At 41.3% G+C, this 17,643-nt stretch overlaps 1 protein-coding gene and 1 pseudogene across 4 annotated transcripts in view; both read left to right on the forward strand.

Moving 5' to 3' along the window:
- The window catches only part of ZNF652 (zinc finger protein 652), a 73,205-nt gene that overhangs the window by 38,558 nt on the left and 17,004 nt on the right, over nucleotides 1-17,643 (forward strand). For 2 of the 4 annotated variants that reach the window (XM_075561667.1, XM_075561665.1), the window contains 5 exons: nucleotides 3,973-4,054; nucleotides 11,270-12,458; nucleotides 15,018-15,165; nucleotides 15,507-15,622; nucleotides 16,070-16,214. In XM_075561667.1, coding sequence (XP_075417782.1) covers nucleotides 11,526-12,458; nucleotides 15,018-15,165; nucleotides 15,507-15,622; nucleotides 16,070-16,214 — 1,342 coding nt within the window. In that variant the 5' untranslated portion in view covers nucleotides 3,973-4,054; nucleotides 11,270-11,525. The remainder of the gene's footprint in view (nucleotides 1-3,972; nucleotides 4,055-11,269; nucleotides 12,459-15,017; nucleotides 15,166-15,506; nucleotides 15,623-16,069; nucleotides 16,215-17,643) is intronic. The other 2 variants (XM_075561668.1, XM_075561666.1) reach the window with 1 other exon arrangement.
- Nucleotides 1,386-1,492, forward strand: LOC142460332 (U2 spliceosomal RNA; annotated as a pseudogene).

Genomic DNA, 17,643 nt, shown 5'->3' on the forward strand with positions numbered 1-17,643 from the left:
CTACCCCCACCCCCACCACTATCATGATCCCAATTCTACCTTACAAATCTGGCTAGATTATAGAATGTACACTGGTACAGATAGGAACTGGAAACACAGGGAATTCAGGACGGATGATCCCTTCAGGACCAGTGCTGAGAGTGGCGATATCGGGAGGGTGGGATGGAAAGGGGGAACCGATTACAAGGATCTACATATAACCTCCTCCATGGGGGATAGACAACAGAAAAGTAGGTGACAGGAGATGTTGGACAGTGTAAGATATAACAAAATAATATTTTGTAAATTATCAAGGGTTCAAGAGGGAGCAGGGAGGGAGGGGAAAAATAAGCTGATACCAAGGCCTCAAGCTGAAAGCACATGTTTTGAGAATGATGATGGCAACAAATGTACAAATGTACTTGACACAATGGATGGATGTATGGATTGTGATAAGTTATACGAGCCCGCAATAAAATGATTAAAAATTTTTTTTTACAACCTTGGAAACCTACAGGGGCAGTTCTACCATGCTGGTGGATAAGGTCACTCTGAATTGGAATCGACTTAGTGACCATGAGCTTGGGTGAACAGAGAAGAAAAGAATTTGGTGCCTGCCTGAGCAGACTAGCTCAAAGGCAAAGAAACTTTTATTTTGATAGTGCAAGACAAAAGAATTCTGGGAGTAGTATATGTCTACAGAATACACACCGCTTCTACCGAGCCCCCTTTCTTTGTGAAAGCTGCTACCCTACTGAAGGATCTTTATTTCATAGGGTTTCCCACCTCCTTTGTATTTATTTGTATTTGGAAAAACCTGTATCTGACTAGCTCTAAAATAACCGTATTGTGTTGGGATTTAAACTCACTGAAAGCTTTGTTTTCAGACTTGTAAACTTTATTTTCACTGACATTTGAGCATGTTCTTTTACAAATTACAGGGTTCTAGGGTGGAAATTGAGTGCTTAGTTTTTTTTCTTTAAATTTTTTACCTGAAAAAATTAAGGCAGTAAAGAATTCTGGTGTTGTGGTTTAGTAAATTTGTTTTGCTCTGTAGAGGAAAGAATGCTAAACTTGGTACAATTTATTTAAGCCATGTTTCTAAGGTTGAACATGGTTGTCAAGTGTTATTTTTACTGTATTTTGCCTTTCATATTCACATATTTAATTTGTTTTTCATAATTTCTGATTTCAGAAAAATTAAATTTTCTTTAAAAAAAGGATTTGCTCTTCATAATTTGACCCCTAGAGCAGACCTCAAATCATATTAGTTCTTTTAAAAAAAATCTTTGTGGGTTCTTCTTGTCATCTGTAACAACTGTGAACTTATTACACAGTTTTCAAGATAGTCCACATACGGAAGTAATTCACCTGTCACATTTCTTCTCCTCAAAACTCATATTCCAATCACTTCTCGGTCTTTTAGCTAAGATCAAGGGTAGTATCTGTTCTTATCAGATTAATATCTGATACGTCCTCTATCCGAGGACAATTTAAAAAAACAACAACTCATATTCCGTTTGAAACTAAGCAACTCGAACCTCTTTCCTGCTCAAAAATACTTCCCACCACTACGCCATTCTTGCACACGCCATTAGAGAAGCTGGAGTAGATGAAGAAGAATGCAGCATCAGGATAGGAGGTGGGCTTATTAACAACTGAGGTGTACAGCCAACACTACCTTACTTGCTGACAGTGAGGAGGAACATCATGGCGAATGGAGAGAAGACTGAAGTTGTTGGGTCCATAGTCCATGCTCATGGAAGCAGCAGTCAAGAGTTCAAAGGATGCGTTAGACAAATCTGCTGCACAGGCCTCTTTTGCAAAGCAAGGCTGTTACACTAAGGACTAAGGTACCTCTGGCGCAAACCACAGTGTGTGTGTTTTTTATACCATTTCATTAACATATCATACAATTCAGTAGTTCAATCATATCAAGATGAGTTGTGAAATCATTACCACAATCGATTTTAGAATATTTTCTTGTTCCTTGTCCTCATTAGTGTAATTATTATCTTTTTTAAGTGTAGCAAAAATGTACACAACAAAACACTTCCAAACCATGGTATTTTTAATTGCCTCATATGCATGTGAAAGCTGGGCATCCAGCAAGGAAGGCTGAAGAAACATCAGTGCATTAGGGCTATGGCGTTGGCAAAGAAAATTAAAAATACTATGGACTGCTTAAGGAACAAACATACTTATCTAGGAGGAAGTATAGCCATTGTGCTCCCTTGAGGCAGGTATGGCCAGACTCGGTCTCATGTACTGTGGACACATTACAATGACAGATCAGTCTCCAGAGAAGGCTATTGTGCTTGGTAAAGTGGAGGGGGGGCAGCGAAAAAGAGGAAGACCCTTGACAAGATGGACTGACACGGTAGCTGCAACAATGCACTCCAACCTAACAAAGTGAGAATGGAGCAGAACCATTCTGTTGTACAAAGAGTCACTATGAGTTGGGATTGACTGCATGAAACAACTACCCCGATGCTTATTTTCCTTCACTAGAAATAGCCTTGTCAGCTTTAATTTCTGCCAGTCAAAGACATATCAGCCCTTCAAAGCTTTTCTGAGATGTGTAACGCTTCTCCCCAACTAGATGCGATTTGTCTCTCTTCTCAACGTTCAGATTAGTTTCTATCTTCCTGACTCAGTCAGTGTACAGTGGGTGTGCTATAACTAGTTTACCAGGCAAATTTGAGGGGGCAAAGGTTATCATTTTGCAAGTGTGTCACTAATATATTTTCCTAATAAAGAGAAAGAAGTGAGCTTCCAGAAGTAGCAACACTTTCTTTTTAAAACATTTTATTAGGGACTCATACAACTCTTACCACAATCCATACATACATCAATCATGTAAAGCACATCTGTACATTCTTTGCCCTCATCATTTTCAAAGCATTTGCTCTCCACTTAAGCCCTTTGCATCAGGTCCTCTTTTTCCCCCCTCCCTCCTCACGCCCCCTCCCTCATGAGCCCTTGATAATTTATAAATTATTATTTTGTCATATCTTGCCCTGTCCGATGTCTCCCTTCACCCCCTTTTCTTTTGTCCATCTCCCAGGAAGGAGGTCACATGTAGATCCCTGTAATCGGTTCCCTCTTTCCAACAGTAGCAACACTTTCAATAAAAGTATCAGACCATCCCTATCAAATACACAAATGTCATCTTCCTAATAGTTTATTTTTTGTTTTGTTTTTAAGGACATTACCACTGTTTGTATCCTTTTCTTTGCGTTCCTCTCACTTTCTGAGCAGCTTTGGTTTTGGCCTGATGGCCTGATCCTTAGATAGGTGTGTCCTTTAGAAAGCTCTCCATTCAGTAGGGCAAGGATCTGCTAGTGAATGGGTAGTCTGAGCTTTGCCAAAAGGTTGGTGGTATTGGCTCTGAAAGAACTGGAATTAGCAGAGGTAGCTGATTGATGATAACTTATAAGGTTTGCCCTTCTAACTTGAAAAAAAAAAACTAGTTGGAAATAGAACATTTTAAAAGTAACCTGTGCAGAAGATATTAGGTACATACTGTAAAAGAAGAAAAGAAATGATGGAAAAAATTAAAAACTTGTTGAAGTTTGTTAAAAGCTTAACCTTCAGATATTTTTCAGGGAACAAAATTATTTTCCCATTTTAACTGAATTTAAATAAACGCTCTTGAAAATAATGTAAACTTACTTTGTAGTTCACCTGGGGGGAGGGAGAGTTGTTCTTTATTAACTGTAATATACTCTCATATTTTCTCAAAATTTTATTTGCAGCAGCTGGTCAAGCTTTTAAAATGCTTTTTATTTGTTTACCCCCAGTATAGACAGGACATTTGTCCCCAAGCTGTCTGGAATACTGTGTATACTAGTTATAGCAAAATTCTATAAGATGACAACAAAAGAGTGGAAAATCATCCCTAAGAGTAGATGAACTTATGTTTTTGCATTCTCTAGAGATGTAAATGTTGCCAAAGGCTATTTCTAATTTGCTGCTGCTTCCTACTTTCAGGTTCCTAAAGCTCAATGTTAGAAAAAGCTAAAAATGAAGATGATTTATAATGAGCAAGTTGGTACTGAGGAGAAACATAAAGGTGAGATCTTAGAAAGTCTTAATTTCGCCAATATGTTTTTACTTCTTGTAAAGGTTACCCTCTTCTACCCTTAGGAGATGTTCAAATTTTCTGGAAATGAAATAAAAGAGCATTATGGCTAAAACTGGGAGAAAGATGAGGGTTCCCGTGAAGAGTTAACAGTCTTAGAAACCGACAGGGGCAGTTCTACTGTGCCCTTGAACGGTTGGTCGATATGAGTCAGAATCGACTCTGTGGCAGGGTGGTGAAGTGTGGCCAGAACACAGGCAGAGAAAAGGTAGCGAAGTCAACTAATACAGGCAGAAAACCCATGTGTGTTTCAAAGTGACCAATTAGACTTCATCTTCTGTATTGTGACAGTGTGATTTATTGGTGTTTCTGTGAGTTTATCGATTTGAATAATGGCAAGCTGTTACTCCCAGGTTCCTGAGGGAATGCATGTATGTGCTCATCATTTTCAATACCGTACTTTCATGTGCTTTATGGCTCATGAGTGGGAACCAACTTGATGGCATCTAACAAAAAGATCGAAGATTTTAAAAATTAAGATACTTTTCCAATTTATTAAGATAGGAGATTCTTGAGCAAATCTAGTCCTGTGTCTTTCTGATCTTTAATTTCTCCTTTAATAATTATAGTTTCTGCTATTAGTCTAAGACCAAGACAGTTACTTTGCTTGAGTTTAGTTGACAGATAATTTGTAGCTATTTACATTGGCTAGGTTATGCTTCAGTAGCAAACTACCCCTCAATCTAGGTGGCTTAGAATAATGGAGGATTTTGGTCGGAGCGGAAAAAAAAAAAAAAGAATAATGGAGGATTTCTTTCTCATATTGTGTCCTGATAGATCACCAAGGATCTTTTCTTATAACAGCATCACCAAGTGTACACTATCTTGTACACTATCAGTGTACACTATCAGTCATTGTGGTAAAGCGGTCTAAAGGGTCCTCTCATTGCAATTAAATAACAGTAGCTAAAAAGTGACTCACATTTCTTATGCTTACAACATGATCACCAGAATTAAACATGTGGCTCTGTGCAACTACAAGAAGTGCAGGAAGATTGAGAGTTGGAAAGAATTGATAAACACACTATTATCTACCACACTGCCTTATGGTCAGCTGATAATCAATCTCTGCCGCAGCCAATTTGTACTCCCAAGGTAGAGAATCCTGCAGCCCTGGCTAATCATGGCATCAAACTCAAACTCCTTGACCTCTTGAGTGAGGTAAGGGCATGTTGTCCTCTTGATCCAGAGACCTATGAGAGAAAATGACAAACGATCTGTTGCTCTCACATAATATACAGTAGTTTAAATCGAGACAGGATGATAGAAATAAACCCTCCCATTGGACAGGGGCAGAAAGGAGACACATAGCAGTCCATGGACTGTGATGAATGCTGAACTGTCTCTGAGCAGGCCTTGGGGTGAGAATGTTTTGAACCAACCCTATTTTATTCCTCAGGGTTAATTCTCTCATCTGTGTTTCTTTTTTCCTGTGGTCCCTATTTTTATTCTGGGCATTCCTCACTCTTGTCCACTATGTTCTTTGGTCCTATTCAAAATGGCTAAGTGCCCTTCTCACTCCCTGGAAAAGGAGTTTGTTGTTGGTAGAGTAGAAGGTCAGTGGACAAAAGGAAGACCTTCTGTGAGTTGAATTGGCACAGTAGCTTCAAGAGTGGGCTCAAACATCACAGCACTGTTGAGGATGGAGCAGGGCTGGGCATTGTTTCGTTCTGTTGTACAAAGGTCTCTCACTCACTCTAAGTTGGAACCGTCTCAATAGCCCCTACTCAACAACAAGGACTAAAGAGGTGTCTTAAACTACTTCCTGCCATAGATGCTTGGGACCCGAAATCATCATCATCAGCCCGAGCAGTCAGTCTCTTTTAGCCCAAGTAGGTAGCTCTTGACTATTCAGCTCTCAACACCTTGACTTTTTATTTAATGCCAGTGCGCTCCCTGTGTCCTGGCTGTCTGTACTCGTGCTGTTTTTCTAACTCGTGCATTTGCTGTAAGGCTCTGTTTGATTGGCCCCATACTTCCTCCTTGACTAAACTTTGAGCCCAAGTATTTTTTCTGTCACGTCCTAGATCCTCTCCCCAGTGCTTACATCCTGTAAGTTTTCACTCTAAAAAGGCAGGGCTTCTAGGAAGACTAGGGTTGCGGAAGAGCCCTGTAAAGCTGTGGCACCCTGTGGCTAGTACCCTACTGGAAACCCTGGCAGTACAAAACACAGTGGTATGTTCCGTCTCCTCCAGCATTTGTGCCTAGGACATCCTCCTCCACATGGAGCCGTGAGGATAGTCCCTTCTACCACAAACTGATTTCATCCAAATTAAAATCTTCATCCATGGTGTAGACTTGGCTTCAGCAATCAGAAAGTTGTGTGTGTGTGATTTGTTACTGTTTTTTGTTTTTTTCTAAACATGGGAAGAAACACACTCTTAGCGTCACAAGTTTTTATGATGTGGAAAATGGAGTGGTTTCGGAAGCCACTTAGCCAGCCATTGTTTGTATTAAATGAAGATAGCAAAATAAGAAATTCAGTCTTTTTATGATCTTCCTATATTGTTAAGATTGTTTTGATTTGGGTTTTTATGAGAAAGCTTGCTCCTATCACTTCAAATATTAACTTGATGGGGGAAAAGACTGTAAACCAGCATAACATCTGTGTTAATCAATGTCATTTTCTTATTTACTAGTAGCGTTTTATCTAAATCACAGAGAAATTTGCTTTATGGCAAAACAGACTGTACTAAGAGACTGATATAAGAAGTTCACCTTAGCCTTTTTTTTTTTTAATTCCTTGTTGTTGTTGCTAGGTATCAAGTCAGCTCTTACAACAACTCTGTGTACAATAGAGCAGGATACTGCCCAGCCCTGCGCCATCCTCACAGTTTAAATTGCTGTCCTTGTGACCTCAAGTAGCTGTTTCCCGTCACCCAGCTCCTAAGGCTTGGCTATGTATTTGGGGTTTTGTTTTTCTTTTCTGATAACCCATTTCTGAGTTCCACTGATGTCAGTCAGCCAAGTTAGGGCAGATTAAGCAGTCAGTAACATCTCAGTACTTTACCACTACCAAAGACTTACTTTTTAATCATATTATATTTGTGTATCCTCTAGGTCAGGGGTGTCAAGCTGGTGGCCCGTGGGCCGCATGCGGCCCCCAAAGTAATTTTTGTGGCCCGCAATGCTCTGAAATAAAATGAAAATAGGAAAAAATGTTATGAAGAAAACAAGGCGTAGGGGAGATCGAGGCAATACCGTACACACAAGTCCCTCGTTAACCCTTTAACTATTGAAGATGAGTATATGTGTGGCCCAGTGCCTTTCCTGGGGGCCTATGGACGTGTATAAACACACTGCCTCAGTTCCAGCGACGTTTGGAAGTGATCTGTCTGCTGCCACGCTCAGTGTCACGTCATTTAAATAGAGCCCAATACTGAAAAGGTTAAAAAGAGCACTCTGGGCTGTGCCGTAGGAATCACACCTAGCCGTAGGAATCACACCTAGCCGCAGCGCTAGTTAATGTTTTTAGAGGGAAGCCATTACAATTGTGCATCACGTTTGTCAGCTGTCCAACATTTTGTGTTTTTTATTAGTTATTTTGTTATATTTTCCAGTCACAACATAAGAGATACATGAAAACTATTAGGAGGAAAGCGCTGACAAGTTTCGGGTAAAAAGAATAATTTTAGTTTTATAAATACATTAAATAAAATACATGTTTAAATAAAAGCAATTATATAGTGTTTTCACTATCCTATCCATATTACTGAGTCCTCATTTCAAAATATAAATTTAACAGAATGTGTCAGTGTGCTGTGGCCTGCGTGAGTCTTGCCTGTTGCACCCAATGGCCCGTCTTTTAACTGAGTCTGACACCCCTGCTCTAGGTCATCTTAGTCACTCAGAAACCCAACCTGATCGCAGACATCTTGAAGACTGCTGGTTTCTGTGCCAGAGGAAAGGCTCCTGGTAGCATAGTGGATTGTGGATTGGGCTGGTAAGGAAAAGGTCGGCACTTTGAAACCACCAGCCATTTTGAGGGAGAAAAATGAAGCTTTTTACTTCCCTGAACATGTATAGTCTCAAAAACCCATAGGAGCAGTTCTGTTCTGTTCTTTAGAGTCAACATGACTTGGAATTGACTCAATGGCAGTGGTTTGGTTTTAGGTTTAGGTACAAGAGGGAAAATAGGTCTTGAAAGGGTCTCATTAAGCCAAATCCACTGCCATCAATCTATTTCAGCTCCTAGAGACCCTTCATAGGGTTTCTGAGACTATCAGTCTTTAAGGAAGCAGATAGCCTCATTTCTCTCCTTTGGAGTGGCTAGTGGGTTTGAAACTCTGACCTTGCAGTTAGCACCCCAATACCTATGGATTAGTAAGTGCCCTGATCTTCCACCCCTCACTTCTACATACAATGAGTTGGCCAAGAGTAGTAACAGAATTCCACTCAACTCTAGCAAAAGGATGGTTCCACCCTGTGCCTACACAACAGAAAGCCAGATATATTTAGGAATCCACAAATGACTTCCACAAGGATGTCCCTATAATCTCTCTCTTCGTTCTTTCTTTTTGAACTTCCAGCTTTTTCTAGTTAACTGAATTTCACTGCTCAACCTCTTCAACTTAATTTGAGATAATTTATATGAATAAGTTTATTTAACAGTGCTTCTAATAATTTACATTAATTGTATGTATTAAAAATTTTAGCACATGTAAAATAAAGCCACTAGGGTATTGCTAGTTAACATACTAGAATTAAAACTATTTGTATGATGCATAAATATATGTAGTTATATATGTAGTTATATAGTATATGTAGTTATATAGTAATCATTTCAGGGTGTCATTTGTCGTAGTAGAAATAGAAAGATTGTGAACTCCAGTTTCCAGCAGGCCTGGGGGTCAAATACTGCTTGCCTCTGTCATTTGTCTGTTGATCTGTGACTTGAGACAGATGATTTAGCTTTTCAGAACCATTCTGTCCTCCTTTACAACAACAAGTATCAGTGAGGAGCCCTCGGGGCAGAAGAGTCACATTTTGGGCAGCTAATAGAAAGTTGAAACCACCAGCCACTCTTCAGGAGAAAGATGAGGCTTTCTACTCCAGTAAAGAGTCAGTTTTGGAAGCCCGTGGGGGCAGTTCTACTACCCTGTGCTATAGGGTAGCTATGGGTCAGAATTGATTTGATGGCAGTGAGTTTGAGTTTTGAATCAGATTATCAAGTAAAACATGGTGACATTTATCATAACTGCTTTCCAAAATTATACTAAAATGAAAGAAATCGTTTTTTAACTCAAAAGAAATGGAAGGGAAATACTAAGGAAGATAGAATTATTGCTGTGAACGCTATGTAGTCATAATAATATAAGCAGTGAGTACTGATTTAACAAAAAACTGTAACAACGATATTGAGAAAGGATGAGGGGCGAGTGGGAATAATATTGTCCAAAAGCTATAGGAAAAGACTAACTCCATAAACCCACTGCCGTTGGTTCATTCTGACGAAGCAGCCTTGTCCGAGGCTTCCAAGGCTGTGACTTCCCCGAGAGTTTCATTGGTATATAGCTCACTTATCATACAATTCAGTAGTTCAGTCACATCAAGAATAGCTGTACGGTCCTCACAATCAGTTTTAGAACATTTTCTTCATTATTGTACCTACTATTATTAGCTCCCCATTTATCCCTAACCTTCCCTGCCACTGCCCCAAGGAGCCATTAATCCAGTTACTGTCTCTATAGATTTCCCTATCCTGGATTTCATATATAGAAAAACATTAAAAGAAGTAAAGAAAGAAATCCAAAGCTAACAACAGTAACAAAATAAAACAGATAGAAACCTCAATCCCAAAGTTTTAAAGCTTTTCGGGGGCAGCCCCATCTTTCCCTGGGCAGGGCTGATGGGTTTGAACTGCCAACCTTGTGGTAGCAGCAGTCAGTGCTTACCTGGCAGTGCCACCAGGGCTCCTTTTACAGTATAAGACAGATGATAATGGGGAATACTGGGCGGGGGGGAGGAATAGAAATATAATGATATCATTTAGAAATATGAAAGCAGATAACCTGGGCATGTGGGGGACAGGTCCACTAGTTAACATCATCGCCTCTGGATGGCAGGGTACAGGATGGCTGCAGCTGCTGGTTTGGGTTAGTAACCTAGCAGCATACTTGAATTTGAAGATACGTTTATTTCGTAGACTGCTTTGATTAAAACTTTTTTTAATGAGTTGAAAAAATCTACCTCCAAGTTTTGTAGTAGGGCTTACATGGAGAAAGATGAGTACGAGGCAGGAATGCAGTATCTGGCCTGGAAGGCATTCGCTAGGCATCCACTTCCCTGGTTACCAGACAGGGCAGGGCCTGCACTAACATTCAGATGACTCAGGTTAGGTGGTTGGCCAGACAGCAATGTGAGATATGTCAGAAAGCAAACTGTGTGCCCATCTAATTTTTTTAATAGTTGGTTTTATTTTTCTTGGAACCATATCAACCTGATGGTTACTGTTTCTCAGAATTTCTAGTTTTTTGTGCAACCGACATATCGTGCAGTTAGTGAGGTGTTCTAGTTAGCTATGTGCAGAGCACATTTAAAAATACTTGTTAGCAGCTTAGAACTTAGTCCAGTAACAGGAGAACAATACTACCTGTGCCCAGCTTACAAATTATTGAGTGCCAGGCCATCGCTGTCTCCTGTAATGATGTCACTTCACAGCTTTGCTTCTCCAGTCCACTGTGTGTGGCCCACTACCCCTCTGCTCTGTGAGCTCTCACAGTGGGAGCGGCTGTGATTAACCCTGGAAAGAAAGTCACAGTGCAGGGCCACTGCATAAGTCTGGTGCAGGACTCATGCTGTATAACTGAACTGCAAGCTCCTTGTAGACAGAGACCATGTATTCTGCCACCTCACCATCTAGACGAGTGGATGCTGTGTGTCCATACAGACTCATTTATTCATCATCTAGTTACTGAAAGCCTACTATGTGTTGAGCACTGTATTGCTAGGCCCTGGGACATCATGAAAATGTTTTTTGAATTCATGGAACACAGTAAAATATGGCCCATATTGAGTTGTTTTAGCAGTACCAAGCATTTTCTGTAAGAAGTTTAATTCTTTTCAGCTATATCTGCAGTATGACTCTATAAAAAGGAAATAGTGATTTCTTATGTTTTCTCTCTCTCTTTGCTTTTTCCTTTGTAGATAAGATGTTCCAAGCCATTTGCAGTCTCTTCAGAAGCACAATCACTAATACTCTGCTCTTGGCATAATACCAAGTCTTTGTGACCTACGCTGTGGTGCTGCGGCACTGGGAGAATCACGCGCAGGTTCCAGGAACACCGGTTTTCATTTGAGTGACTGCCTGTGGATGGAAAAAGAGTTGAGGCTTAATAATTACGCTGTTTTAAAGCTGTTTCTCAGTAGTCTGAACTGCTTAATAAATCGGGCCACTTAACCAATGAGCCACGTGGCCAGTTCTTGCCAAGAGCTGGTAGAAAATTGGACTGTTCATGTAGCAGGGATGGCACAAGAAGATAGCCGTCGCAGTCAAGTGCCATCTACCTTTTATCATGGTGCCAACCAAGAACTCGACCTGTCCACCAAAGTGTACAAAAGGGAATCAGGAAGTCCGTATTCTGTGCTAGTGGACACCAAGATGAGCAAGCCACATCTCCACGAAGCAGAAGAACAGCCTTATTTCAGAGAGACAAGATCAGTGTCTGATGTGCATGCAGTTAAAGAAGACCAGGAGAATTCTGATGATACAGAAGAAGAGGAGGAAGAAGAAGAGGAGGAAGAGGAGGAGGAGGAGGAGGAAGTCTCTTACAAAAGGGAGCAGATCATAGTGGAGGTAAACCTTAATAATCAAACGTTAAATGTATCTAAAGGGGAAAAGGGTGTCTCTTCTCAGTCCAAAGAGACTCCTGTTGTTAAGACAAGCAGTGAGGACGAGGAGGACGAGAGTGAGGAGGGCACCACGGACGACAGCAATGAGTATGGGGAGAATGAGGAGCAGAAGAAAAAGGAGAAGACGGTGGAGAAAGCCAGTGTTGCTCAAAGGAGACCGAGGAGAGCCGCCTCTGTGGCTGCAGCTACCCCTTCCCCCACACCCCGCACGACCAGGGGCCGGAGGAAGAGTGTGGAACCACCCAAGCGTAAGAAGAGGGCCACGAAGGAGCCCAAAGCACCAGTCCAGAAAGCCAAGTGTGAGGAGAAAGAGACCCTAACTTGTGAGAAGTGCCCCAGGGTGTTTAATACCCGCTGGTACCTGGAGAAGCACATGAATGTTACTCATAGGCGCATGCAGATTTGCGATAAATGTGGCAAGAAGTTTGTCCTGGAAAGTGAGCTGTCCCTTCACCAGCAAACAGACTGTGAAAAAAATATTCAGGTAGGTTTCTTCGCTGAGAGGGCAAACTTTCCAGGATAGAACCTGGCTGTCAGACTCGTCGGGTGTCTGCCCAAGAGTCCAGTAGAGGCTGAAGGGACAGATTTCACCTGTTTGGTTTTGGTTTTTTCAAAAGCTCCTGCTTTGGTCTTTTTTGAAACCGAGTCATAATATTTTTATTTCGAAAGCATTGATTTAACTGACACTGGACCTAGTGGGAACCAAGGTGCATTGGAAGGGGGATGTCACAGGTGATTGACCAAGTGGTAAAGGCAACACCAACTTTGCACCGAGATGCTCTGTTTTAGGACTCTCGTAAGATGTGTGATATAATGCATTCTGGCACCTTTCCTGTCAAGGAGGGGGATATTGAATAAGGGTCAGGAGTAGAGAAAGGTCCCTTCCTAGGTTTAAAAGGATGCCAGACTCTAGTGCATCTGGTGGGGACAAAAACCATAATGACTCAGATCGGTGGAAATGGAAGATCTCTTGGAGTGAGTTTGCTGTTACCAATGGAGAGATGGGAACACTAAATTGTCAAGATGCTGAGTCAGCCCATGGGAATGTTCCAACTTCAGGGCTAAGCTGGTTGAAAATGTGACCCACTTGGCAGTAGGGTTGCGTGTAACACTACATTAAGGTAACTACACAGTACATTAAGGTAACAAACGTGTGATAGTCAAACCAGGCTGGTATCTTGACGATATTGCCATGGGTTAAGAAGTGTGCTAACTATATTATATTGAATGGATTGCAACGATACTGTCTTTGTACATGTGAATGGATATTAATGAATATTCATAAGGTATAAGTAAGTCTATTAATGTTTCCCTGAGCTATATAAAATAGAAATATTTTGTACTGTTCCAACCTAAACTCCCTTTAAAAGATGAGAATGTTTGGTCTGTAATGTTTTGGCATGTTCCTAATCTAATATTTATAAGTTTGACTTTGCTCTGTTGGCTTTTTAAATCCATAACTGAGATCATTGCTTTACTTTAAAGAGATTTTAAAAAACATCTACGAATTGTATTTGCTAAAAATTCACTGCTTTTTAGTTCATCATTTGCAACTTGATCTCTGACACATTAGGTAAGTAAAAAGACGGAGTCACTGGACTCTTCCCTTCCTGGAACAACCAGGCAGGGCCCTGGCTTGCTGGGTTAGCCCCAAGGGAGGGTGGTGAAGTGCTGCACCCTAGGGGTCAGATGTAGGTTGTGTAATGATTCCTTGTTGAGGAGGCACTCTTGTTAGACTTTTTTTTTTTAACTTAAATTTGCTTTATTAAATTACAGAAAAGCGAGCATTTAATAAATCCTTTTTCGTGACTTTCGAAGCTGTTCCTCACCATAATACATTTAATCTTGTGTTTAGATTTATTCTGAGAAATGAACTCTGTTTGTATTATCCAAGAGTATTTTGCCCTATTTTTACTTCAAACCCAAATCCACTCAACTGCCATCAAGTCAGTGCCAACTCATAGCAACCCTATAGAACAGAGCAGAAGTGCCCCTGGGCGTTCTCCTAACCTCGAGAGCCTGCTCATCATGGTGGCCTGGGAACAAGTCAAAATGAAAACTGCCCTGTTCTTCTTTTAATTTAAAAAATTTTTATCTTCACCCCCCTTCTCCTCTGCCCTTTTCTAGAACCACCTCCAACCTAAGGTTTAGCTCTCTAATTCTCCCCAGGGTCTCTTCCTTCCTAACGTGGCAGTGGTATTCAGAGATCTTCATTTACAGGGAATGCTAACTTGTTCCCTTAAGTATCTCAGGGTCGAGTGACTACCAAAATATTCCTGGTATTGTTTTGCTTTAAACAGAAGTATTGTGTCTTGATAGGCTTTCTACTGATACTCCAGGCTGTTCATGAAAACAAGGACCAGGCAGTGTTGCATGCGCTTTCTAGGGATGCTTATAAGAGAGATCTGGAACTGGGCTGTAAGGGAAAGGGAGAGTGGAAACAACAGTCTGGGCAAGGTTGCATCAGATTCTGCCAGAAAAGTATTTAAGAGCGTAAATTCAATTTGGAAATGAAAGTCTCAGTGACCTATGCTAATGAAGGCTCTGAGAGCATTCTCTAAGTTTACAAAACACTTTCATACCCTGCAGGTCCATTACCATTCAAGGCTGTTTGATTACATTTTGCTTTTAGTTATGCTACTTAAAATTGGTTTGCATTCCCTGGTATATCCCTACTTACTGCATCATGGCCTGTGTGTAGGAAGAAGCCGCCCACCCCCCCAATCTTAAAAAGTGAAAGTTGTCCTAATCAGTACAATACTGACTTGATAATAGCAGTCAAGCCTTTGATATTAGTGGGACTGGCCATTTCTTCTTTAGTTTCTGCCACTGTGTCATACTCCCAGAGCATCTCTAGGAGATGCATCTTGGAAACTAGAACTCATCAGTGTAGGCCTTAGAATTTGGACGGGAGGAATCGCGTGTGTCTGAGTTCTGGCTTTGTGCCAGGAAGCAAAAGCATGCTCATTCCATCTGCCAGTAGGCAGGTAAGGCTTTCTTCAAGCCCCTATGAATAAGGATTATTTCTATTTATCCTGCTCAGTGTGTCTCCTGTAACAAATCGTTCAAGAAACTCTGGTCCCTTCATGAACATATCAAGATCGTCCATGGCTATGCAGAAAAGAAATTCTCCTGTGAAATTTGTGAGAAGAAATTCTATACCATGGCTCATGTGCGGAAACATATGGTTGGTAAGTGCTTTCTGCTGGTTTTCTCTCACCTTATCATTTTCTCTTGTTTTTCGGTGCATGTTTGATAGTCTGGATCGGGCAGGTAGGAGAAACTGCCTTCTATTCATCAGTTTTGACTTGTTGAAACGAAATGCAACATGTCTTCAGTCAGCATCACCAAATTGGATGATAAGATTTTCCACACCCAGGTTTCTTGTCAGCGTTGCTATTACTTTTTCTCTACAGAACATGACTGTTAAAGCCTTGTCACATTAGAGTGTAGAGAACTAAGGTGGCCGAGCTGTTTTACAGTCGCACATAGGCTCTGTGTGGACTTACGCTAAGTGCATTCTGTGTTGCAGCACACACAAAAGATATGCCATTTACATGCGAAACCTGTGGGAAATCGTTCAAACGCAGCATGTCGCTGAAGGTGCACTCCTTGCAGCATTCTGGAGAGAAACCCTTCAGATGCGAGGTAAGGAATGTGTGTGTTGTAGAGATGGTAAGCCAATGAGAGAGAGAGGTGCTCTGTGGAACATGGTACAAAATTGCATGTCCACAGAGCCTTCACACAGAGGGCCTCCAAGCTCTGTGTAGTACTTCAATGCTAAAGGCAGAGAGATGCCATTTTAACGCTTTCAGTGCTGTGACATAGGTTGCATTTGGAAATGTGAGTTCTGTTTCTTCCCTCAAGGATCCAGCCAGAGAAGTTGAGTGTATGTACTTCAGTGATACTTAGATAAGAAAACTTTCCCCTTATTAACAAAGAGCTCAGCTGTGTAGGCATTGCAGGGTCAGATAGATGACAGGGACAGGGCTCTGTTTTGACTGGAAAACAAGCCATGTCTCAGGGACTCTGTTGGGTGGGCTGAAGTAAAGCTGCACCGCCTGGCATTCAGACATCCCCCTGTGTCCAATGCAGAACTGTGACGAGAGGTTCCAGTACAAGTACCAGCTCCGTTCCCACATGAGCATCCACATTGGGCACAAACAGTTCATGTGCCAGTGGTGTGGCAAGGATTTCAACATGAAGCAGTACTTCGACGAACACATGAAAACACACACTGGTAAGAAGTCTGGGGGGTGGGGGTGGGGGGGAGTTCATGTGTCTCCGGCCCTTGGTGATGATTATCTGTGGGTCTGTTGGTTTTAAACGCTAAACCACAATATTCGCATTTTAAGACCCCTTTTAAATGAACCAGATAGATAAAAATGCAGATAAATACTAGCTTTCGTTACTTTTTATTTCGAAAAGGGGTTCATTTTGTGAGCCTTTATATCAGGCACCCTCAAACTATGCGGGTCACTGAGGACATTTATCCGGCCCACCAGGTGTTTTGGACCCATTTATTTTTTTACTTCAAAATAAGGTATGTGCAGTGTGCCTAGGAATTTGTTCATAGTTTTTCTTTAAACTATTGTCTGGCTCTCCAACGGGTCTGAGGGACAGTGAACTGGCCCCCTGTTTAAAAAGTTTGAGGACCGACTCACTCACTCTCTCATTCACTAACTCACTCACTCTCTCACTAAAAAAAAAAGAAAACAAAACAAAAAAAAGTTTGAGGACCTCTGCTTTATATAATGACTTCTTTCCTGTGGGCTCAGGAACTCTGTGTGTGCCTGTGTTATATTTCCAAGGGAAGGGCCTCTCTGAAGGACCTGACTTTAAAAAGAGAAGAGTACTAACAGCCTGGAAATAGAATTCTTAGTGTTTGACTGTTTTCAAAATGTCTACTTCTCAAGAAGGTTAAATATTTTAAGCCCTTGGGTTTTCAGAGATGTGAACTCTAACATCGATTTGAATCTTAATCATCTGATTATCCTGCCTTCAAGGAAGTGACTAACATAGTAGCTCCCCTATAAATTCTGTCATTGTTTCCCAATCTTAACCTGACATCTGGGGATTAGTTGTTTGTACAAATTGAGCAGCATGACAATATGCTTTTGGTTTCAAAGTCTCATCCTGGGATGCTAGGCTCCGTCAGTTTGCAGACTCACAAGAGACCCTTGCTGAGCCTGGGGGTGGTCTGTGTGCCTAGGGGAGGTGAGGAAACTGTGCCCATGGCTGGGGCTCCTACTTCCCCTTGCAGAGGGCTTCCTTCACATTCAGATCAAGAATCCGCTCAGGTTTTTAAGGGTTAGGTTAGGTGAGGAGTCCTGAGAGGAGCTTTATTAGTTACAGTAAGTCTCAAAAGGGAGTGATCACTTTGAAGCCCTAGCCTAGGTGGATGTAGCAGAGTACTCCAGGATATAGTTAACAGATTCTCCTCTTGGAATTTGATGGTTCTTGGGTGGTCTCTTAGTTCGCACTGAGTCACTTAGCTTTCAATTGTATTATTGTCATTTGGCAGGAGACTGTAGTCCTCAAGAGGACATTGGTTTTGTAAGGCAGAAATTGTGTCAGATTCACAGTGTTTGGTTCTAGTGGGTGAACGAATGGTAAATGTTTGTCACTTGCCTTCTTTGCTCTTCGGTGATGTTTGAGAGGTCACTCTG

The sequence above is a fragment of the Tenrec ecaudatus genome, chromosome 10, assembly GCF_050624435.1.
Source record: "Tenrec ecaudatus isolate mTenEca1 chromosome 10, mTenEca1.hap1, whole genome shotgun sequence".
NCBI lineage: Eukaryota > Metazoa > Chordata > Mammalia > Afrosoricida > Tenrecidae > Tenrec > Tenrec ecaudatus.